Source organism: Loxodonta africana, chromosome 3 (genome assembly GCF_030014295.1).
Source record: "Loxodonta africana isolate mLoxAfr1 chromosome 3, mLoxAfr1.hap2, whole genome shotgun sequence".
Classification (NCBI taxonomy): domain Eukaryota; kingdom Metazoa; phylum Chordata; class Mammalia; order Proboscidea; family Elephantidae; genus Loxodonta; species Loxodonta africana.
Window position 1 is genome coordinate 90,430,210 of NC_087344.1, and position 24,286 is coordinate 90,454,495.

General features: G+C 36.7%; 1 protein-coding gene across 15 annotated transcripts in view; it reads right to left on the reverse strand.

Moving 5' to 3' along the window:
* The window catches only part of TUT4 (terminal uridylyl transferase 4), a 173,265-nt gene that overhangs the window by 93,123 nt on the left and 55,856 nt on the right, over window positions 1-24,286 (reverse strand). For 14 of the 15 annotated variants that reach the window (XM_064281965.1, XM_064281968.1, XM_010591279.3 and 11 more), the window contains 3 exons: window positions 21,352-21,515; window positions 12,328-12,444; window positions 293-470 (listed from right to left, as the gene is read on the reverse strand). In XM_064281965.1, the coding sequence (XP_064138035.1) occupies window positions 293-470; window positions 12,328-12,444; window positions 21,352-21,515 (459 nt within the window). Of the gene's footprint in view, window positions 1-292; window positions 471-10,195; window positions 10,317-12,327; window positions 12,445-12,598; window positions 12,786-21,351; window positions 21,516-24,286 lie in introns of those variants that run through there. The other variant, XM_064281974.1, reaches the window with a different exon arrangement.

Below are 24,286 nucleotides of genomic sequence, written 5' to 3' on the forward strand. Positions count from 1 at the left end.
TAACTAGTAAGTCCATTTAGAAATCACCGATACTGAAAAACAGAAAATATTTGACCACTAAGAAATTATTCTATAATAACATTTGCTTATTATCAAAATTATGGTATGCCAAAATTCTGAATTTTCCTTTTTGAAATATTTCCCCAAAACATTTCATCACGTAGTATATTAAACAATTAAATCCACCTACTTTTAAGATGGAGAAAAGATAGAAAGAAAAGCCTTAAGAAACTTGCCCTAAGTTCAAGAGTAAGCAGGAAGAAGAATTTATGGTTTAAAAATGTATTTGTACCTGGTAAACATGTTGTTATAACCTTCGACATTTCCTCCACAATTTCCTGCCGAACTCTGAGTTCATCATCTGTTATTCCTTGTTCTTTTGCTAATTCAATAACTGCAACACTTAAAGCAGCCAAGTGGGCAGGGGAAGGAGGTGGCAGAGAACGAAGCTCATTTTCTTCCTGTTTTTCCTATTAGCATAATATTTAACAACAGTAACAATGAAAAGAGATTTCTATTTTAATGTCTCTGTATTTAGGAGAGCTGGACAGAAATATATTAACTCAACAAATATTCACAGAGTACCTTCTATGTGGAAGATAAAAGACACCTAGGATCCAGAAGTGAACAAAAAAGACCGAGGTCCCTACCTGTGAAGCAGGACTGAAGGAACAACCAGAGGTGCTATGGGGGAAGGCTGCTATTAAATATTTTTTAAAAATAAAATTTGTTCTAGTGCACTGTCTTCATAAATTCTGAAATGTTACATCAAAGCCAAGATGATGTAACATTTAGCTGATGATTTTGTTACAACAAAGACAGATTGTCTTAGACGTAGAAGGTCTTAAATTTTCTCTGATCATAGACATATAAAATTATCAGGTTAAAGGGTCAGAGGAAAACAGCCTAGGCTCCACCACCAAATGTGATACACTGCCAAACATTTACAACTGATTTCTATTATTAACCTAACATCAGGCAAAATGTTTAAAAAAAAAAAAAGTGAATTTTGCTAAAAGTTTTTCAAAACCACTTTAAACCAGGGAGCTAAAGGGGGACCATATTATACATGTACAACATACTTTTTAAATTTAGTTTATTTTTCTGATTATTAAAAAATATGCTAATTGCAAAATTCACATAAAATACAGGAACATACGAAGAAGAGAATCACCCATAATCTTACACCCCACAATTTATTTCATTTGTTTTAACAACATTGAGACCATACAGTTTTCATTTAGTGTTACAGAACAGGCACTTTCTACTACCACTTTTCAGTCAAGAGGAAATCAATCTCTTCTTTCTTAAGACATTAAGACATACCATCAGATATAATAATCAAAAGTACCTGGTCCTCTCCCAAATAAAGTTAAACAATGACTTTGGTCTATTACTAATTTCACCTATTTTTACCATATTCAGACTTAGCATAAGTAAAGCTTACCTAAGACATAGAATTATCAAAAATGGGAGGTTAACACTTCATTTTTATAAATTTCTGTGAGTATTTCTGCAATTCGTGATTATAACCTAGGTTTTAGATTAGCATCTAAGTTTTCAGGACTGTATTTTAGGATTCACCCAGGAGATTAAAAGCAACATACTTAAAAAATGATACAGGATTATCACGCAACAAAATTACTTTTATATACATGGAAGTACCACAAGGTACTCTGAATTACATTGTTAGGTTGTCATGGAAATAAGAACATAACAGACAATCAAGAAACACCCTTCTATGCTACTAATAAGCCTATCCTTCCTTTAGGATACTGTTTTCATTGATATTCTCACTACTCTTCTCTGACATAGACATGATCAATGAAGTCTCTGCCCTCATGTAACTTACATGATTATTAGAGGAAATAATCAAGAGACAAATAAATAAATATATGTCAGGTAGTGCTCTGAAGAAAAACAAAACAGGGTAAGGAGTTATAGAGTGATGAACGGGGGGTGTTATTGAGAATATAGTAGATACTGAAGGCCACTACAAATACGTAACACTTAAGCAGACACCTAAGTGAAAGAGCGAGACACTGAAGTCTCTCTAGGGGAAGAACATTCCAGACAGAGAGAACAGTAACTGCAAGGACTCTGAGGCAGGGAAGTGCCTCATGTTTTTTTTAAGAGATCAATGTGGCTGGAGTTGAGGGAGAAAGGTGTAAAGATCAGGAGGCTATGGAGGATGATGACGCTGAAGAATTGGAAGCCAAATCATGTATGAACCTATGGGACGTGGTAGGGACTTAAAAATTTTATTCTAAGTTGAGATGCCCCTGAAGGCTACGACCAGGAAACAGTATGATAAAACATATTTTAGAAGAGCAATCCATTCCCCGTCGCCGTCGAGTTGATGTCGACTCATAGCGACCCTGTAGGACAGAGTAGAACTGCCCCATAGGGTTTCCAAGGAGTGCCTAGTGGATTCAAACTGCTGACCTTTTGGTTAGCAGCCATAGCTCTTTACTATGCGACCAGGGTTTCCGGAAGAGCCATACTGGTTGCTAACTGGAGAAGAGGTTGGGGGCGGGGGTGCGGGGGAGAGCCCAGGTGAGAGATGGTGGTAAGACTAAAGCAGAAAAAGTGGAGTTGTGTGACAAATGACTGAATTTGGAATACACGGTATTTTGAAGGTAAAGTCTATAGGATTTGCTAATGGCCTGAGAGAGATAAATCGAAGATAACCTCAAGGTGTTTATCCTAAGCAACTAGTGGAATGAGGATGGTACCTTTTACTGGTGAGGCAAATTCCAGCAACAATTAGGCTAGAAAAGTCTGTCCAAGAGTCAAATGCCTCCTAATATGGTCTTGTTTCCAGTCTTTTTACCTTTATTCCATTCTCCTTACTGCTATGAGTTATTGCCCTACTTAAAAACCTTCAATGGCCCTAATAAGGTAATGTACCATTTCTTAACACAGAAAATAAATTTGGTCTCAATCTGTCAAAAACAGACTCTCCGCTAACCATTCTCTCTACCTCACCAACATTTTGGTAGAAACCCACACTTAGTTACCAATCTTCAAATACTGTATGTGCTACTGAACCTCCACGACTTTACTCATTTAGTTCTCTGCCTAAAAGGTCCTTGACCCTTCTTCTTGTATCTCCATCTGGAGAAACTCTAATCCTTCAAGGTGTAACTTAAATGTCAAACATTCAATGAAGACTTCCTTAATTCCTTTCCTTTACAACATAATGAAATGCTCTCTTTAATTTAGGATTGATAGTATCACCTATGCTCTGAATTTCATACGTCTTCACCTCCTCAGGTAATCAAATCCTCCCTATTTTAAACACTGCCCAATCTATTGGTCTGTGTTTTCATCAAGTAAGTGCTCTCTATCTCTCCAATAAAACCAACAACAACAACTATCATTTGTTGAGTACCTACTACAGGCATTGTGCTAGGGGCTTTACAGACATTATGTCATTTAACTATTATAATACCCTTCACTACATATTAAAAAAAAACCAAACCCACAGCTGTCGAGTCAATTCTGACTCATAGCAACCCTACAGGACAGAGTAGAACCGCCCCGTAGAGTTTCCGAGGAGCACCTGACAGATTTGAACTGCCAACCTCTTGGGTAGCTGCCATAGCACTTAACCACTACGCCACCAGGGTTTCCTTTCACTACATAAATCCACTTCATAGATAAGACAACTGAAGCTTAAAGATGTTAAATATTTTCCCAAGATCACAGGATGGAACTTACAATTAAATCTGGGTCTATCTCCAGAGCTTGTGCTCCTTTGAATTCCATTTAAATTATTAGTCAACAAATATTTATGGAGTAACTATATACACTGAGCCACTGGCATTATGCCAGGCAATGGAATTACAATGGTAAAAAAGAATGCAAATATTCTCTCCCTTCATGAAGCTTATAGTCAAGAGATAAAAATCAATCAAATGACTACTAAAGCTAAGAGAGAATTAAAGGTATAAACTGTGATGACTCCCAAGCCATCATATTTAAAAAAAAAAAAAGGCCCTGTGTGCTCCTGTAGCCACTATCAATCTTCCTTTCTTTCACAACGGGGTTTCCCGAAAGCTGTCTATACTACTTTTCTCTGTTTCCTTACCTCCTGTCACTCATAACTATGTCTTTTGGATCTAAAAGGAAACTGCTCATACCAAGATTATCGATAACCTCCTATTTGCCAAATTAGACATTTTTATTTTCTTACATTATTTTTACCTATGTTATCAGACACTAGCCTCTTAAAACTCTTCCTTCTTTTAGCTGCTGTGACATCTCTCTCAGTGCCTATTTTTCTGGTCACTCTTTATCAGTCTATTGGCTTCTCTGTCTCTAGCAGCCCTTTAAATGTTTGTGTTCCTTGATCTTCTCTCCTCCCTCTATAATTCTCCCTTAGTGATCTCCCATACTGATGATTTCAATATGCTAAAGATTGTCAAATCTGCATCTCCGGCTCCTGATACAAGTTCCAGACCCTCATATTCACCAAATTTCTGGGTATCTCGCCTTAAAATGTTCCATAGTTATTTTAAAACTCAGTATATTTTGAAATATATTTTTTGTATTTCTTCTAAGTAAATGGCACCACAATCTACAATAACATCTTATGTCAGACACCTTAAGATCATTCTAGGCATCCTAGGCCTCTGCCTCCATAATTTTATGTCCTAAATTTATCTTCAAGATCTAACCTCAACTGCATTCTCACTAGCTACCACATTAGATCAAATACTCACTATTGCTTGGCTGGATTACTATTAAAGACTATCTGGTCCTCCCAATCTAGGCCCTTCTAAAGCTTCTTTCATACTAATGCTAGGGTGAGTGATCTTACAAAAATACATGTCCTTAAGTTCCATCATCCGCAAAATAAAAGCCCACACTCTAGCATAGTATACATATTCTTTCAAGATCTGACTTTCGCCTGACTAAAATCATGTATTTCATTCTCCCCTTTTCCACCTCAAGCTACAGTTATGCTAAACTACTAGTTGTTCCCTCAACATATAATCTGTTATTTCTTGCTTCAGTGACTCTGCACATGCTGGTTCGTCTTCTTTAAAAGATCCATTCTCACTACCTTACCCGGCTAACAATTTTTAAGAGCCAGATCAAGTAATCGCCTTCTCTTTCAAGCCTTCCCTGGCTCACTAAACAAACTGTTAGGTACCTCCCAACCTACTGTCATAACATGTTCTAAAAACAATCTACTACCACACTTACCACACACTTTCTCAACCATCTGCTTATGTGCCTGCCCTCAAAGCCTGTGAACTCCTTACATCCACAGATTATGGTGTTTTCTTTTTAGATTTCTATGGCTTCAGTGCCTAAAAACAGCAGTTAAAGGTACACAACAAATTATTTACAAATCAAAAATTGATAATTGTCTTTGAACTGAAAAGTATAAGTACATTTACCTTTTTGAGTATGTGAAAGATAAATTTTGGTTGAGCTTTCTGTTTGATCTGCTTTTTCATCAGCTATTACCCCACACCCCAGCCTCTCCTACACCTACGCAACCACTGACCTCCTTTCTGTGATTTCAGATTAGTTTGCATTTTCTAGTATCTTATATAAATGGAATCATATAGAATATACTTGTTTTTGTCTGACTTCTTTCACTCAAGGTAATCGTTTTGAGATTCATCCATGTTGTATGTAAAAGTGGTTTATTCCTTTATATGCTGTGGTATGAACATACCATAATTTGTATGTCCATTCACTCACTGATGAAACTTTGGGTTGTTTCTATTGTTTGGCTATTAAAACTAACACTATGAACATTCTCATACAATTCTTTTTATATGCATATGCTTTCAATTCTCTTAGATAAATACATAAGACTGGAATGGCATGATCATATATTAGCTGTATCATTTAACTTTTTAAATAACTGCCAAAATGTTGTCCCAAGTCGACGTACTATTTTACATTCTCACAAATAGTAAATTAAACTCGCAGCTCCTCCATATCCTTGACACTTGCTATGGTCAGTCTTTTTAATTCTAGCCATTCCAATAAGAAATATCTTACTAAGATCTTAATTTGCATTTTCCTAGTAACTAATAACGTGGAGCATCTTTTCACGTATCTGGCATCTGCACGTCTTCTTTAATAAAGGCTCAGCTCAAATCTTTTGCCCACACTTTTTACTGGGTTATTTCCATATTATTGAGTTTTGAAAGTTATTTATATATTTTAGATACAAATCCTTTGGTTAGAAGTTTATTAATTATTGATTTAATTACTTTAATAGATATAGACCTATTCGGATTATCTACTTCTCCTTGTATGAGTTTTGGTGGATTATATCTTTCAAGAAATTGGTTCATTTCATCTAACTTATCAAATTTGTGGGCACAGAAATGTTCGTAATATTTATTATCCTTTTAATGCCCATGAGATCAGAAGTGACAGCCCGTATTTCATTTCTGATATTAGTAATGTGTGTTTTCTTTTTTTCTGGGCTAGCATGGTTAGAGGTTTATCAATGTTATTATTATGATTCAAAGAATAAGCTTTTGGTTTCACTAATTCTCTCTACTAACTTCCTGTTTCTAATTTCACTGATTTCTGCTCTGGCTTTTACATCTTTTCTTATGATTACTTTGAATTTAATTTGCTCTTCTTTTTTTTTTTTTTTTTTTTGTTTCCTAAGGTGGAAGCTTATATTTTTTATTTTAGATCTTTCTTCTTTTCTCATATACATATTCAATGTTATAAATTTCCCTCTAAGCACTGTTTTCATTGCATCCCACAAATTTTGTTAAGTTGTATTTTCATTTTTGTTTTGTTCAAAATATTTTTTAATTTATCTGGAGACTTCTTTTTTGACCCATGTGTTATTCAGGAATGTGTTGTTTAATCTCCAACTACCTGGGGACTTCCTAGCTGTCTTTCTGTCAGTGACTTCTAGTTTAACTCCACTGTGGTCTGAGAGCAAACTTCATGTGATCTATATCCTTTTAAATTTGTTTAGGTATGTTTTATAGCCCAGAATATGGTCTATCTTGATGAATCTTCCACGTGAGCTTGAGAAGAATGTATAATTCTGCTGTCACTGGATGAATTATTCTATAAATGTCAATTAGATCCAGTTGACTGATGGTGCTGTTCAGTTCAACATAACTTTATTTTCTGCCTGCTCGATCAATAAATTACTGAAAAGGGGGTACTGAAGTCTTCAACTATAAAAGGGGATTTATCTATTTCTCCTTACATTTCTATCAGTTTTTGTCCCATCTATTTTGTTGTACTCTGTTGTTAAGCACATACACATTAAGGATTGTTATGTCCTTTTGAAGAACTGACCCCTTTAACATCGTTGTACTCCTCTTTATCCCCGATAATTTTCCTTGCTCTGTAGTCTGCTTTGTCTGAATTTAATACAGCTTCTCCAGCTTTCTTTTGATTAGTGTTAGCATGGTATATTTTTCTCCATTCTTTTGTTTTTACACTCTCAAACCCGTTACCATCAAGTCAATTCCGACTCATAGCGACCCTATAGGACAGAGTAAAACTGCCCCATAGGGTTTCCAAGGAGTGCCTGGTAGATCTGAACTGCCAACCTTTTGGTTAGCAGTCACAGCTCTTAACCACTATGCCACCCAGGGTTTCTACTCTATCTGTGTCTTTATATTTAAAGTGGGTTTCTTGCAGAAAATATATAGTTGGGTTTTCTTTTTTTATCCACTCAGTCTCTTTTAATTAGTGTATTTAGATCACTTCCATTTAAAGTGAATAATGACACAGATGAATTGAGATGTACCGTATTTCTAACAGAACGCTCCTTAGAAGCAAGAATGGCAAGGCTTTGACTCGTTTACTTTGGACACATCATTAGGAAAGGTCAATTGTTACAAAAGGACATCAAAACTGGTAAAGCAGGGGGTCACCAAAAAAAAGGGAAATGCTCAATAAGACTGAGACAATAGCCACAAAAATGGACTTGAACATACCAACAATCATGAAGATGGTACAGGTCTGGACAATATTTTGTTCTGTTATACATAAGGTTGCCATGAGTCAGAGCCAACTTGACAGCCAACTAACAGCATATATCTAACTATTTCTTCTTCACTGTCCCTGTTGCTTTTCTTTTTCTTTGGTCTTCCATTCTTTTTCTGCCTTCTCTAGTTTTAATTGAGCATTTTACATGATTCCATTTTCTCTCCTCTCTTAATGTATCAATTATGCTTTTTAAAATCTTGTTAGTGGTTGCCCTAGTGTTTCCAATATACATTTACAACTAATCTAAGTCCACTTTCAAATAACACTATACCACTTCATGGGTAGTGCTGGTACCTTATAACAGAGTATTTCCAATTCCTCCCTCCCATCCCTTATAACACTGCTGTTATTCATTTCACATACCCATAAGCTACAACCACCTGATACACTGTCGCTATTATTTTGAACTGCTATCTATGAGATTATGAATGAAAAAAAAGATTTTACCTTCATTTCATCTCGAACACTCTTTATGCAGATATGAGTTTCTTAACTATATAATTTTCCTTCTCTCTGAAGAATTTCTTTTAACATTTCTTACAAGGTTGGTCTACTGGAAACAAATCCCCTCAGTTTTTTTGTCTGAGAAAGAATTTCTCCTTTACTATTGAAGGGTAATTTGCTGCATACAGAATTCTAGGTTAGTGGGTTTTTTTTTTTTTTTTTTCTTTCAACACTTTAAGTATTTCACTCCACTCCCTTCTTGCTTGCATGGTAAAAAGAGAAGTCTGATGTAACTCATCCTTAAGTAGGTGTTTTATTTCTCTGGCTTCTTTCAAGATTTTCTTTGTCCTTAATTTTCTGTAGTTTGAATATGACAGGTCTAGGTTTAGATTTTTGGGTATTTATCCTACTTGGGGTTCTCTGAGCTTCCTATATCTATGATTTGCTGTCTATCATCAATCTTGCAAGAGTCTCAGCCATTATTACCTTCAAGTATTTCTCCTGTTCCCGCCTCTTTCTTCTTCTGGTAATCCCATTATGCATATGTCGCACCTTTTATAATTGTCCCACAGTTCTTGGATATATGTTGTTTTTTAATTTTATCTCTTTGGTTTTCAGTTTGGGAACTTTCTACTGACACATCTTCATACTCAATGATTCTTTCCTCAGCCATGTGCAATCTATTGATGAACCTATCAAAGTTATTCTTTGTTTTTGTTACACTGGTTTTTATCCCTACCATTTCTTTTTGACTGCTTCTTCGAGTTTTCATCTCTCTGCTTACATTACCTTTTTGTTCTTGCATGTTGTCTGTTGTCCCCTTTTTCCACTGGAGCCCACTGCATATTAATCAGTTATTTTAAATTCCCAACCTGATGATTCCAAAATCACTGTTATATCTCACTGTGGTTCTTATGCTTGGTTTCTCTCTTCAGACTGCTGTTTTTTGCCTTTTAACATGCCTTATAATTTTTTGTTGAAAGCCAAACATGATGGATCAGGTAAAAAAAAAAAAAGAAAAGAAAAACTAAGGCCAATAATATGAAGTTTTATGGTTGTCTGGTTAGGAGCTAGGAAATGTTTACTGTTTATTATAGCTGTGGTGTCAGAGGCTAAAATTTCCCCCAGTATCCTTGTTTTTATCTCCCCATTGTCTCTGGGTTTCCTTAGAGATGATTCCTTAAATAGGTTCTGAAGCTTGCAGTTTTTTAGCTGTAATCCCATTATCATACAGAAGCCCTACTGATATGGTGGTAAGGTGTGGGGGGAAAGGAAGCATTCTACAGTCCTATGATTAGGTCTCAACCTTTTAGTGAGACTGTGTCCCTGACCTGTGACCTTCACAAGTGCTTCTCAGTTTTCCCCACTTAGGTGAGACAAACTAAAGGGGCCTGGAGTTGGGTATTTCCCTTCTCCCGGGTTAGCCAGCCTTTGGTAAAATCCAAGTCGGTCAGGCTCTGGTAAAATAGTTTCCTTTGAGGACAGCACTTGTTAAGGAGAACAGAGAGGTCTAGGGGCATTTTAAAATGAGTATTTTTCCCCTGATTGTGCAGGAAGAATGAGAGTATTCTCTTTCTGATCTTCGCAGTGAGAACCTGGTGGGGTTCCTGGAGGTAAAACTCATGAAAGTGTAGTCCCCTTAGGACTGCCAATATTCTTTTCCCCTCCCCTCTAGAATTTTAAACTCTCAAGCTAGTCCACCCTGAGCCCCTAGCAATTTGTCAATTATAGGTAAAAGCGGTCCTACCTGTACTGGGTACTGCCTCAAGCTGTAGGTTTCTGCTCCAATCCCAGTATCCATTCCCAGTATCTGTTTCTCCAGTTTTTGCAGCAGCAGTTTGCCCTGTGACCTCAATTTTCTAATGGACCTGAGAAAAGTTACTGAATTTCAATGTGTTCAGCTTTTTTTATTGTTGTGAGGAAGGGGTGACAATTCCCAAGTTCTTTATATGTCAAACTAAAAACTGAAAACCCCTTACCAATTGATAGATTTTTGTCTTCATGGGTTTTATTTGCTAGCTTCCTTGCATGCCTGGTAATCTTTGACTGAATGCCAGACAACGTGAATTTCTGGTTGGTGATGGATATTTTTGTATTTCTATAAATAGTCTGAAACTTTGTTCTGGAAATACTTGGAAATGGTGATCCTTCTAGGTCTTGCCTTTAAGATTTTTTAGGTTAGTTCAGGGACACAATTACTTTAGGGCTAATTATTCCCCATGTCAGAGATAAGATCCTTCTGAAAACCCATCCGGTGTCTAAGAAAGTATCACGTATTCCAAAATGGATGATGGAAAGGCACTATTTCCAGCCCTGTGTAAGCAACAAGAACCACTCTCTCAAATTGCCTTGGCTAGTTCTTTCCCTGGCTTCAAGCAGCTTCCTCACATGTATGCACCAATCAGTACTTTGCTGAATACTCTAAGGGGGACCCCCACGTATCTCTGGAGTTCCCTCTGTACAGCTTTTCCTTCTCCATTACTTTGCCCTGTAAACTCTAGCCACCTCGGACCCCCCAGACTCTCAGGTCTGTCTCTTCAACTCTGGGATTCCTTTGGGTTCCCCCTCCTACAATGGATCGTAGAAACTCTCTCAAGCTGGGACAAACATCAGGCTCACCTCATTTGTTTTCATTTTCCAGGAACCACTATTTTTCACAGCCTGACGTCTAGTGTCTTGAAAGGCACTGCTTGATATTTTTGACTGTTTTTGTTTGTTTGTTTTTGTCTTTTGGGTGGTTATCTCAAGCTGAAGAAAAATCTGGTCCCTGTTATTCCAACTTTACCACAACCAGAAATCCGACATGGCTGTGTGCATTAAGTACCTACTATTTGTCAGATACAGATACTGTCATAAGCAACGCAAAAACAAAAACAAAGAAGAAACTAAACCTGCCCTCTAAAAATATCATATAGTGAAGTACAAAAAGAGAATCAAGGCGGCAGACATTTGTAATCAGTATACTAAGTTTCCTGATCAAGCTATGTAAAGACTGCTATGGAAGCACAGAGAAAGAGTACTTAGCCCAAATTTGCTGGCAGAGTCAAGTAAGAGAGTATTTCTCAAAGATACACAAGTTGAGACTTGAAGATAAGAGGTTACACAGTATTAACACAATTTTAAAAAGAAAAAATTAAATAGCTAACAAAAAATTTCAAAGACATGCATTCTACTAATAGTATCTACCTTTAGCTTTAAAAAAAAAAATCATGAAATCCCAAACTCCAAAGTTTATAAGACCCTGCATGTTCCTGAGTTCTCCAGTTTCATCTCACACTATTTTCCCTCAGCTCTTTTTGCTCCAATTATATTAGACTCTTTGAGTTCTTCATATGCCACATCTTTTCCTGCTTTTATGTGTAAAATACTTTCCCCTTACCCCTCTATGCCACCCACCTTTTTGCCTTTCTAACGGCTACTGCATGTTTCAACTTAAATGTCAGTTCCTCAGAGAAACCTTCCTTGCCATAAACTAAGTAATATAACTCTGTACATTCGATTAGCACATATTTTCCTCTTTAATGAGACTCAGCATACTTAAACCCTTATTCAATATATGCCTTCAATATTTTAGAAACTGTGAAGGCAAGGCCCACTACCTTAGTCCTAGCACACAAGAACTCAAGAGCCATCAGTTAAACCAACTGTATATGACAGCTTTAAATTCAGGAATCAACATTCTTCAGGATGAGCAAACCGGTCTCTAAGAAGGTTCCCCTCCTGGCCACCTGAGATAAGAAAGGCAATCACAGCTTTCAAGGCTATAGCTTCAGTTATAAAGAGTGGGAAAGTGTCTCATTTTTAATTTCATAAATAAAAAAAAAACTTTGATTTCACCATTCTAAAAATAAATAAAAATATTTCTTAAAAAGAACTTACCAGAATATTTTTCTTATGTCGTTTCTCCTTTATATGTTTATGAGCTGCCTGTATGTTTTCAATGTGAATTAGGCAAAGTTTGCATAGATACCGGCAATTGGTATATTCTGGTGAGCGCTGAAGAGAGAGGTTAAAAAAATGCATTTTTTTCAGAAAACACAGAAGTGAATTATTGACTACATAATATAAATGAATGAAACAATTATGCTAATACAAGAGACAGAAATAAGCACCAAAGGAAGAAGTTTTTAATAAGCAAATCAGTACTTACATATCCAAAAGACTGTTGATCATAGTAGATTATGTACTAATTTCAAACAATATTTTAATATTAAATATGTTTGATTGGCCAGTGAAAACTTTACAAATAGCAATGGAACACTGTCTGATATCGTGCTGGAAGATGAGCCCCTCAGGTTGGAAGGTACCCAAAATAGGATTGGGGAATAACTGCCTCCTCAAAGTAGAGTCGACCTCGATGACGTGGATGAAATCAAGCTTTCGGGACCTTCATTTGCTGATGTGGCACGACTCAAAATGAGAAGAAACAACTGCAAACATCCATTAATAATCAGAATGTGGAAGGTACAAAGTATAAATCTAGGAAAATTGGAAATCGTCAAAATGAAGGAACATATAAACATCGATATCCTACGCATTAGTGAACTGAAATAGACTGCTACTGGCCATTCTGAATAGGACGGTCATATGGTCTACTACGCCAGAAAGGACAAACTGAAAAGGAATGGCATTGCATTCATGGTCAAAAAGAACATTTCAAGATCTATCCGAAGTACAACGCTGTCAGTGATAGGATAATATCCATATCCCTACAAGAAACACCAGTTAATATGACTATTATTCGACTTTACATACCAACCACTAAGACCAAAGATAAGGAAACTGAAGATCTTTACCAACTTTTACAGTTTGAAATTGATCAAATATGCAACCAAGAGGCATTGATAATTACTGGTGATCAGAAAGCAAAAGTTGGAAACAAATAAGAAGGATCAGAAGTTGGAAAATATGGCCTTGATGACAGAAACACCACCAGAGATCACATGACAGAATGTTGCAAGACCAACAACTTCTTCACTGCAAATACCTCCTTTCAATAACATAAACCGCAACTATGCACATGGACCTTGCCAGATGATTTCATACACAGGAATCAAATCAACTACACCTGTGGAAAGACACGATGGAAAAGCTCAGTATCATCAATCAAAACAACGCCAAGGGCCGACTGCAAAGAAGACCATCAATTGCTCATATGCAAGTTCAAGATGAAGCTGAAGAAAATTAGAACAAGTCCATGAGAGTCAAAATACAACCTTTAGTATAATCCACCTGAATTTAGAGACCATCTTAAGAATAGATCTAATGCACTGGACACAGAGTAGATAAAGTGAACTGATGATATGAAGACGTAAAGAGCTGAAGAGAAAATTTCACAGGGCAGCTCAAGAAGACAAAGTAAAGTATTATGATGAAATGTGTAAAGACCTGGAGATAGAAAACCAAAAGGAAAGAACGCACTTGCCGTTACTCAAGAAGAAAAGAATTGAAGAAAAATTTCAACCCTCTAGTTATATTGAAGGATTCTATGAGGAAAATATTAAATGACACAAGAAGCATCAAAAGAAGATGGAAGGAAAACACAGAATCACTATACCAAAAAGAATTGGTTAACATTCAACCATTTCAGGAGGTAGCATATGATCAGGAACCAACAGTACTGAAGGAAGACGTCCAAGCTGCACTGTAGACACTGGCAATAAAGAAGGCTCCAGGAACAGACAGAATACCAAATGAGATGTTTCAACAAACAGATGCAGTGCTGGAAGTGCTCACTCATCTATGCCGAGAAATTTGGAAGACAGCGACCTAGCAAACCGACTGGAAGAAATCCATATTTGTGCCCATTCCAAAGAAAAGTGATCCAACAGGATGCAAAATTATCTAACAATATCATTAATGTCACGCATAAGTAAAATTTTGCTGAAGATCATTCAAAAGCAATTACAATAGTACATCGATGGAGAACTGCCAGAAATTCAAGCCAGATCCAGAAGAGGATGTGGAGCAAGGGATATCATTGCTGATGCCAGATGGATCATGGCTGAAAGTACAGAATACCAGAAAGATGTTTACTTGTGTTTTCCTGACTATGCAAAGACATTCGACTGTGTGGATTACAACAAATTATGGATAACACTGCGAAGAAGAATTCCAGAACACTTAAATGTGCTCACGAGGAACGTGTACACAGACCAAGAGGCAGTCGTTATAACAGAACAAGGGAACACTACATGGTTTAAAGTCAGGAAAGGTGTACGTCAGGATTGTAACCTTTCACCATACTTGTTCAATCTGTATACTGAGCTAATAATCCAATAAACCGGACTATATGAAGAATGGAACATCAGGACTGGCGGAAGACTCATTAACAACCAGCAATACACAGATGACACAACCTTGCTTGAAGTGAAGAGGACTTGAAGCACTTACTGATGAAGATCAAAGACTATAGCCTTAGTATGGACTGAACCTCAACATAAAGAAAATAAAAATCTTCACAACTAGGCCAATAAACAACATCATGGTAAACAGAGAAAAGACTGAAGCTGTCAAGGATCTCATTTGACTTGGATCCGCAATCAACACTCGTGGAAGCAGCAGTCAAGAAACCAAACAACGTTTTGCACTGGGCAAATCTGCCGCAAAAGACCTTTTTGAAAGTGTCAAAAAAGCAAAGATGTAACTTTGAGGACTTAGGTGCGCCTGACCCAAGCCATGGTATTTTCAGTCGCTTCATATGAATACAAAAGGCGAGCAACGAATAAGGAAGAAAGAAGAAGAATTATTGTTGGTGAAGAATACTGAATATACCATGCACTGTTAGAATAAACAAATCTGTCTTGTAAGAAGTACAGCCAGAATGCTCCTTAGAAGCGAGGATGGCAAGGCTTTATCTCACGTACTTTAGACATGTTAGGAAGAGAGACAGTCCCTGGAGAAAAACATCATGCTTGGTAAAGCAGAGGGTCAGCCAAAAAGAGGAAGACCCTCAATGACACAGACTGACACAGTGGCTGAAACAATCGGCTCAAGCATAACAAGGATTGTTTGAGGATGGCACAGGACGGGGCAGTGTTTCGTTCTGCTGTACACAGGGTCACTATGAGTCAGAACTGACTTGACGGTACCTAATAACAACAAATATGTTTGCTATATAGCCTACTGAAAATCAGCCCAGTGTATGATGAGAAAGAATTTCATTATTTTATAGTCTATTCCCACGCTGCCCCATAAACTAGATTTTCAAAATTAACCTTCACTCTTTTTGATTACTATAAAAAAATAAAATCCATTCTCAAATAGGAGATTTCAAAAGAATAAATCACAAATATCAAAGACAATTTTAAATGCTGAGTTCCCAAAGCATTTCAACTAATCGCAATATCACAGGGAACAGATAGATAACCTCTTAAGGTAACTACTCTGAAGGGAACAACAATTCTGACACTAAAATATCACAGTACTTTAGTCATAATCTGTGCACATTCTCAAAACAGTAATAAAACTTATTACTGAGTGCTTGTTATATGCCACGCACTTCAACAGATCCTCCGCATACAATTTGTCATTTTAACTCCCCTCATAATCCAACTGGAGCCCTGGTAGTGCAATGGTTAAAGCCCTTGGCAGCTAATCAAATAGTTGGTTGTTCAAACCCACCAGCCGTGCCACAGGAGAAAAGACCTGATAACCTGCTTTGGTAAAGATTACAGCCTAGGAAACCCTATCGGGCAGTTCTCTGTCCTATAGGTTCACTGTGAGTCAGTACTGATTCAACTGGACACAACACCAATGCAATAATCCAACTAGATTACTATTACCTGTTTCACAGGTGTGAAAACAAAAGCTCAGAGGAGCTTGCAACTTTTGCAAGATTATACAAGTACTAAGTGGAAAATGCTGAATTTAAAATCACGTATGTCTGAATCAGAAACCATTATTCTAACCAAAAGGCTGCACAATCAAAAATTATAAAAAGACAATACACACTGAATTTTAAAACAGTTTCCAATGCCTTACAGTAACGTCCCAGCAGTATTCAATTTTTATTTCAGATTGATCTTCAATAGGTTGTGGCTCCTGACAAAAAAATTCTCTCACCTCAGAATACTACGTATGACCATATGATTTTCTTTAAATGGGAAACGTGTCTCAAATTTAGCAGCAGTCCTGCCATACTAAAAATAAATACAGCCACCATTTACAAAGTGCCTATTAAACTTAACCCTATGAGGATTCCCCATTTTACTGGCAAAGGAACTAAATCTCAGGGATTAAATAATTTGCCCAAGACAAGTAAATAAAAAAAACTTATTTCAATTCTTTAGTCTAAAAATTCTTTCAAATCAGTTCTTACTGGGCAATGAATCAAGCCCTCACAGAGAACTTTACCTTTTAATTTCCAACTACAACTGTTTTCTTATTCACCAAACATTTTCAAACATTTTTTCAGAAGCTGGGGTTATAGCATTAAACACAGCAGACAAATTATCTCTGTCCTCATGAAATTATATTCTAGTGAGACAGGTAATAAGCAAATGCACAAAAAAATAAACAGGAATGGGGGTGCTGCTTTTTTAAACACATGGTTTTCACTGAAGGCCTTATTGATAAAGTGACTTTAAGGAAGTGAAGGACTGAGCTGTACAAATATTTTACAAAGGGAACATCCCAAGTAGAAGGAAGAATGAATGCTAAGGTCCTGAACCAGGAATGTGCCTAGTACATTTGAGAAACTACAAGAAGGCCAATGCGATTGCAACAGAGAAGTAATGAGAACTGTAGCTTTTAAGTTTGATGGGAAGCCACTGATGGACTTTGAGCAGAGAATTACAAGATCTAATCTATATTTTAAGGAGTCCGGGTGGCACAAATGGCCAAACACTTAGCTATTAGGCGAAAAGAGAGCAGCTCAAATCCACCCAGAGGTACCTCGGAAGAAAAGTCCAGCAATCTCTCTCCAAAAGGTCACAGTCATTGAAAACAGTTCTACTCCGAAACGCATGGGGTTGCCATGAGTCAGAAGTGACTTGATGGCAACTGGTTTAATCTTTATTTTAGAAGAATCACTTAACTTCTATGCTAAGAATAGAAGCCTCTTGCTTCCCAGTAGAAGCAGGAAGACCAATTAAGAGGATAGTGGAATAAACCAGAAGGGAGATGCTGTTGGCTTGGTTCAAGGTAAGAGTAGTAGATGTGGTAAAAGTGGTTGGATTCAGGAGTTGAAAGCAAATACAGAGAATGCCTAAAACCATGTGAAATGATGAGATCATTAAGGTAATCATGAAATTACTCATCATGTGAATTCTTCAACTGTCAACTGCTGGCAGACAAGCACATACCTGGATATTTTTTTACCAAGAAAAGCTTGGCATGACACTGAATGGGGAATCAGAAAGCCTGGGATGGTATCTCAACTGATTGTAGAGAAATCTCTATCACTGAAGTCTGCTTTCAATCTCCTTATTTATAAAATAAAATAATAATTGCCCTAGCTGATGAAATAACTCACTTTCACTAGTAGCTAATCTTTAGTGCTTACTACATACGGAATGAACAAATCTGTCTTGGAAGAAATACTGCCAGTACATCCTTGCTCCTAGGAAGTAAGGATGGCGAGACTGTGTCTCACATACTTTGGATACGTTGTCAGGAGGAATCAGTCCCTGGAGAAGGACGTCATACTTGGTAAAGTAGAGGGTCAGCGAAAAAAAGGAAGACCCTCAGGGAGATGAATTGACACAGTGGCCGCAACAATGGGTTCAAGCACAGCGACAACTGTGAGGATGATGCAGGACCAGGCAGTGTTTCCTTTTGTTGTGCATAGGATAGCTATGAGTCAGAACTGACTCGATAGCACCTAACAACAACAACATAGCAAGCAGAAGCCCTGGTGGAGCAATGGTTAAGCACTCAACTGCTAACTAAAATGTCAGCAGTTCAAACCCGCCAGCCACTCCGCAGGAGAAAAGACCTGTAAATTTGCTCCTGTAAAGGTTACAGCCTAGGAAACTCTACGGGGCACTTATACTCTGTCCTACAAGGTTGCTATGAGTTGAAATCAACTTGATGGCACACAACAACATGCTGATCATTGTGCCAAGAATTTTACTTGTACCATCTTATTTAATTCTCATAACAGCCCTGTAAAGTAGGTATTACTATTTTTATCAACCCCATTCTACTAATGAGGAAACTGAGGTTTAAATAGATTAAATAACTTATTCAATGTTATCTAACCAGTAAGTGGCAGAGCTAGTCCCAAGTAACTATAAAACTCATACACTTAACCACCAAGCATGCTACATCTAATTACTGATCACCTACCATGTGCAAGGTACTGTATTAGGCACAATAGCAAGTAAGACAAAATTGCTTTCATCCTTAATGCTTGTAAGATCACAGAACACACACACGAAGAGTGTTTAAATACTTCTTTTATCATATTTTATTTTACCATTAAACAAGCCAACCATCCTGAAACCTCCCACAGACCAACTAGAATAAATTTATTTCTGGGAATGGAGATTCTAAATATTTTAAAGTCAAATAAGACTCTCTATAGAGAAATCTATCCTTCTAAACCTAATCTTTTACTCTTAAATTTGATAACTGAGCCAAAGGACCTGGTGAAATCAAAAGCAACTTGGGAAGAATATTCTTAATTAGCTTTTAAAGCAGTAAAGAAAAATATTAATTAAAAGTACACAAGAACTGTCTGGAGGGAAGAGGACACTTTTCACTTACAAAAAGATGTCCTTTTTTTAAGTTTTGGGTTTTGTTCTGTTCTGACTCTAACAAACAGAATCATAAAAAATTAAAAACAAAAACACCTCTTTACCATCTAACTAGGAAAAAAAAATCCTCTCATTGTTTCCAATGATTTACTGTATGGAAAAGTAAAGGTTCTTGGTTTATATTTATAAAATAAATTTATACATATTTTAAATACACTGGGTTGAAATCATGGAATTTGGAAGCCATGATAACAAAGAGGTATCAGAAAGAAAAGGGATTACAGACATTTATGCTGGTATAAGCACGGTGACCTTTCATCATTGCTGACTACCTAAGTAAGCTCAACAACAAATAAAATGTTTTCCATTGCTTCTAAGCTATCCTCTCACCCGAGGCCATTCATTTCCTACTACCACCAAATAGCCATTCCACCTCAACTTTTTCCTTCTTCCAAGAACTGACTTTTCCTGCTTTATATACTACCTATCTTCCTCTCCAATTCTCCACTTATTTTTCCTGAGAACACATTTTTCACATTTCCTTTACAATTGCCAGAAATCCCGGTGGTGTAATGGTTACAGCTATGGCTGCTAACAAAAAGGTTGACAGTTCAAATCCACCAGGCACTCCTTGGAAACCCTAAGGGGCAGTTCTGCTCTGTCCTTTAGGGTCACTATGAGTTGGAATCAACTCAATGGCAATGGGTTTGGTTTTTTGGGGGTTTTACATCCACCATATAATTTACCTTTCACCTGGTTAACACCTAGCCATTCCTTGAGACTCAGCTCCAATGTCACTTCCATACAAAGCATCCCCCCATTGATGCCCTTATACCCCCAGCTTAAGTTGGTCATTCTTTTGTCTACAATCTCATTTTCAAACAAAACTGTTATTATTACTATTATTATCTGTTCACATGTCTCTCCCCAATTAGTGAACTCCCTGAAAAGCAATATCATGTCTTAAAACATGTCAGGCATGCCCCTACAATTCAATTTTGTATTATCAGATGATGGCAAATGAAAGGCACTCAATACTTATCCTGCCAATGCACGGATCCAAAAGTATTTGCAAATTCCAGGCTTAGAACAAAGAAAGTGAGAGGAAAGAAAGAATTAAATAAAAAGGCAGATTGCAAAAAGGACTTTGTTCTAGCTAGGATCTTGTAGCACTAGGTGTATGATTCCCAACTCTCTCCTATGTTTTGGGCTTCCATTCCTATATTCCTTCTCTTTTCATAAGGTGACTACTCTGTCATAAGTTATATTAATAAATCAGGATTGGCTTCTTCAATCTAGATACAACTTCATTTTTTCTAAACTATCAAAAACCATACAGTTTTTTCCTTCTTATTTATCAAGAACGATGACCTGATTTCTTGTATGCACTCACATCTGTCCAAGACTGCTGTATGTTCATGGATTGGCTTATGGTTCTTTCCTTCAATACCTAACAGTATTTTTACTTTTGGGGCTAAGAATGTGCATTTCTAGGTTAAGAAATTAATATCCAGTACAAGATACCAGTGGCTAGAATAGTTCCTAATACACAGTAAATGTTCAGTAAATACAGGAGAGTAAACGGAAAGAAGAGAAAGTAAAAGCAAAGGCGAAAAGCAGGGAGTCTTGTACGTTGTATAATATTTGTTAATTTATTTCTGTCATCCCTGAATAGAATGTTAACTTCTTATGGGTAAAAGACTGTGCCATGTTCACCAACATATCCCCAGTGCCTAGCATAGTAACTGGCACATAACAAGCACTCAAGATCCTCGATGAGTAAATAAATCAGAGGTCAGCTAACTTCTGTAAAGGGCCAAATAGTAAATATTGTATATTTCACGGGCTATATATACTCTCTGAGGCAACTACTCAACTCAGTCTGCCCTTGTAGCATTAAAGAAACCATACACAAAATATAAAAGAATGAGTGTGTTCCAATAAAACTTTGTTTACAAAAAACACATGGCTAGGCCATAGTTTGCTGACCCACAGGATGAATGAATGAAGTGAGACTAACAAATGTAAGGGTTACAAGGGAGGAAAGGAAGAAGGAAGAGAATAAAGGGAAAAGGAAGGAAGGAAAGAGGAACATTGCCTTTTTCTTGTGAATGGAAAAAGAAAAATAAAAAGAACTATACTTGGGAAAGAAAGGTTATGAAACACACATTTTCCTCCAAAAAACTAAAACAACATAGTATACTTTTTCAAGTCGAAAGATGTGATCTCTTTCTAAGCGTTCTTCAGCTTGTTTCAAGCCTAGTCTCTGTTCAGGTGTCAATGTAGATTCATCTATCACAGTGGCATTTTCTAAATACTCCATCTCTGATGAATTTTCTTTATTTGATTCATCATTCTTCATTTTACCTAGAAAAGGAAGCACTGAGTTACTATCATCAGAATTTTTAAATGGGTATTATTTTAAATTTTTCTTAATGTAAACAGATATTGAATTTATACATAAATGGGAAGATGTTCTTTCCTTCTATTTCCTTATTTTTCTTGGTTGCACAAAGTATAATTATGTAAAACATAAATACATGGTATCAAAATTCACAAAGAAAAATCTACTTCATGAGTAAAATACCTACATTCTTCCAACCTATCCACCAAAGAAAAAAAAAGGCCTTTTACAAAGGATAACATAACACAACCAACTTGTGCAATCTCTGAAGGCAATTTGATACAAAGCTATTTCGAGTCCTGCCCAAAAAACAGTCAGTGAACTAAAGTCAGTGTATCACTATAATATTAGCAATTAAAAAAACATATATACTCCAAATCACAAACCCACGAGGCTCCTCCTGTGCTTTCACAGAACTCATTGATATCACCACTTAACCAATATTTTTTCCTCTAGACCTTAATACAATGTCTATCTGGCATTTAATAAAAATATGTAGAAAAAATAAATGAATTTGGATGTATCTAAAAGCATTTCTAGAAGATAATCAACAAATCTCTTCATTCAGCCCTTGAGAGCCAACTGCATGCCATTTACAGGAACCCTGACAGTCAACCCTACCTTTTGATAGCACTAATTTTCTGAACAAGGAAGGAATGGTATGCTTCTGGAATTGGTGCATTTCCTTCTACCAGAACAGGAGTTTCTAGAATAGGAAGGTAAACTCTTGGATAAGAATGTTATAAAAAGGATTCACACATTAGAAGTGTAGCTAGGTTAGACACGTATTTTGTAAATGATAGGAGAGCCCTGACGCACCATGAACAACTGGCAATTGTGTTTTAATGTCTGGAAAAATAATTCAGTTTTTTAGTAACCATTTTATGATGGTAATAGAAAAGATAAGGTGAAATCCTACTTTATTTCTACATTTCAAAAAAACGGACAGTAGTACAATACAATATTTTAACCTTCTTTATTTTTCTATATGTAGAACTTGCGCTGCATGAGTAATACAAGGCAACTAATACCAGTAAATCTTGTAAATTTATTATTTTTGCCAATCTAACGAATTAGAGAAAGCTACATATCATTTTTTAAATCAGAAATAAATAAAATTATTTAATTTTCTTGAATCAAAATACAAAATAATTAACATAAAGCAAAATTTCCCAAGCTATGTTCCACAGAATACTAGTTACACAAGATGTTAACAGGTATTCCTGAAAAATGGGCTCTGGGGCCAAATAAATTTGGGAATATTACATACCATATTTATTCATTTAATCCTTCATTCAACAAATGCTGAGTGCTTACTATGTGCCAAACACCAAGGAAACAGCAATGAATAAAAGCTAAAATCCCTGCCTATATAAAGCTTAAGGAGTCTCTGAGAGGTGAAAGCGGTTAAGTGCTGAACTACTAACTGAAAGGTTGGTGGATCAAACCCACCGAGAGCCGTCCTGGAAGTAAAACCTGGAGATTGCTTCTGAAAGGTCACAGCCTTAAAACCCCATTGAGTAGTTCTACTATGCACATGTGGGGTCGTCACAGTCAGAATCAACTTGATGGCAACCAACAATAATAGCACAGGAAGCTCACGTTCTAGTGTGATTAACCGACAATAAAATAGACAAATAATTTTAAAACAACCCAATTAAAAAATTGCAAAGAATTTGAAAAGGCATTTCTCCAGAGAAGACACACACATGGCCAACACACATATGAAAAGATGCTCAACATCATTAGGGAAATGCATATTAAAACCACTAGAATCGCTATAAGCAAAATGACAGATAATTAAAAACTGCTAGTGAGGATATGGGAGCCCTGGTGGTGCAGTGGTTGGGTTCGGCTGCTAACCAAAAAGTTGGCAGTTCAAATCCACCAGCCACTCCTTGGAAACCCCATGAGGCAGTTCTACTCTCTCTTATAGGGTCACTCTGAGTTGGAATCAACTCAACAGCAATGGGTTTGGTTTTATTTTTTGTAGTGAGGGTATGAAAAAACTGGAACCCTCTTACATATATGATCCTGTTTCCTAGGTGGAAGCACAGAGAGAGATAAATAGTGGGTAGTAGACGAACGAAGACAGAGAAGTGGGGGAGTATCAAAGATCACAAGGGCCTTATCCAAAAGGTAAATATCCGAAAGAATTGAAAACATGCTCAGAGAAAAACTTTTACACAGATGTTCACAGCAGCAATACTCACAACAGCTAAAAGATAAAAACAACCCAAAGATCCATCAGCTGAAGAATGAACACACAAAATGTAGTGTATCCAGACAATGGAATATTATTCAGCCATAAAAAGAAATGAAGTACCGACACATGCTACAACATGGATCAACCTTGAAAACATTAACTGAAAGAAGCCAGACACAAAGGCCACTTATTTTATGATTCCAATTTTATGAAATATCCAGAATAGGCAAATCCATAGACAGAAAGCAGGTTAGTGGTTGCCAGTGGCTGGAAGGAGGGGGATAATGGGGAGTAACTGCTTAATGGATATACAGGTTTCCTTTTGGGGTAACAAAAAAAGTTCTGGAACTATATAGTGGTGATGGCTATAAAACACTGTGAAACTACTTAATGCAACTGAATTATATACTTTAAAATGGTAAAAACTTTTGTTTTTTTAAAAATTGTGTATTTTGCCACAATTTAAAAAAAAAAAGTTAAGCAGAGTTACCGTGTTGTGTTAATTGCCCCCAAGTTGATTCCTACTCA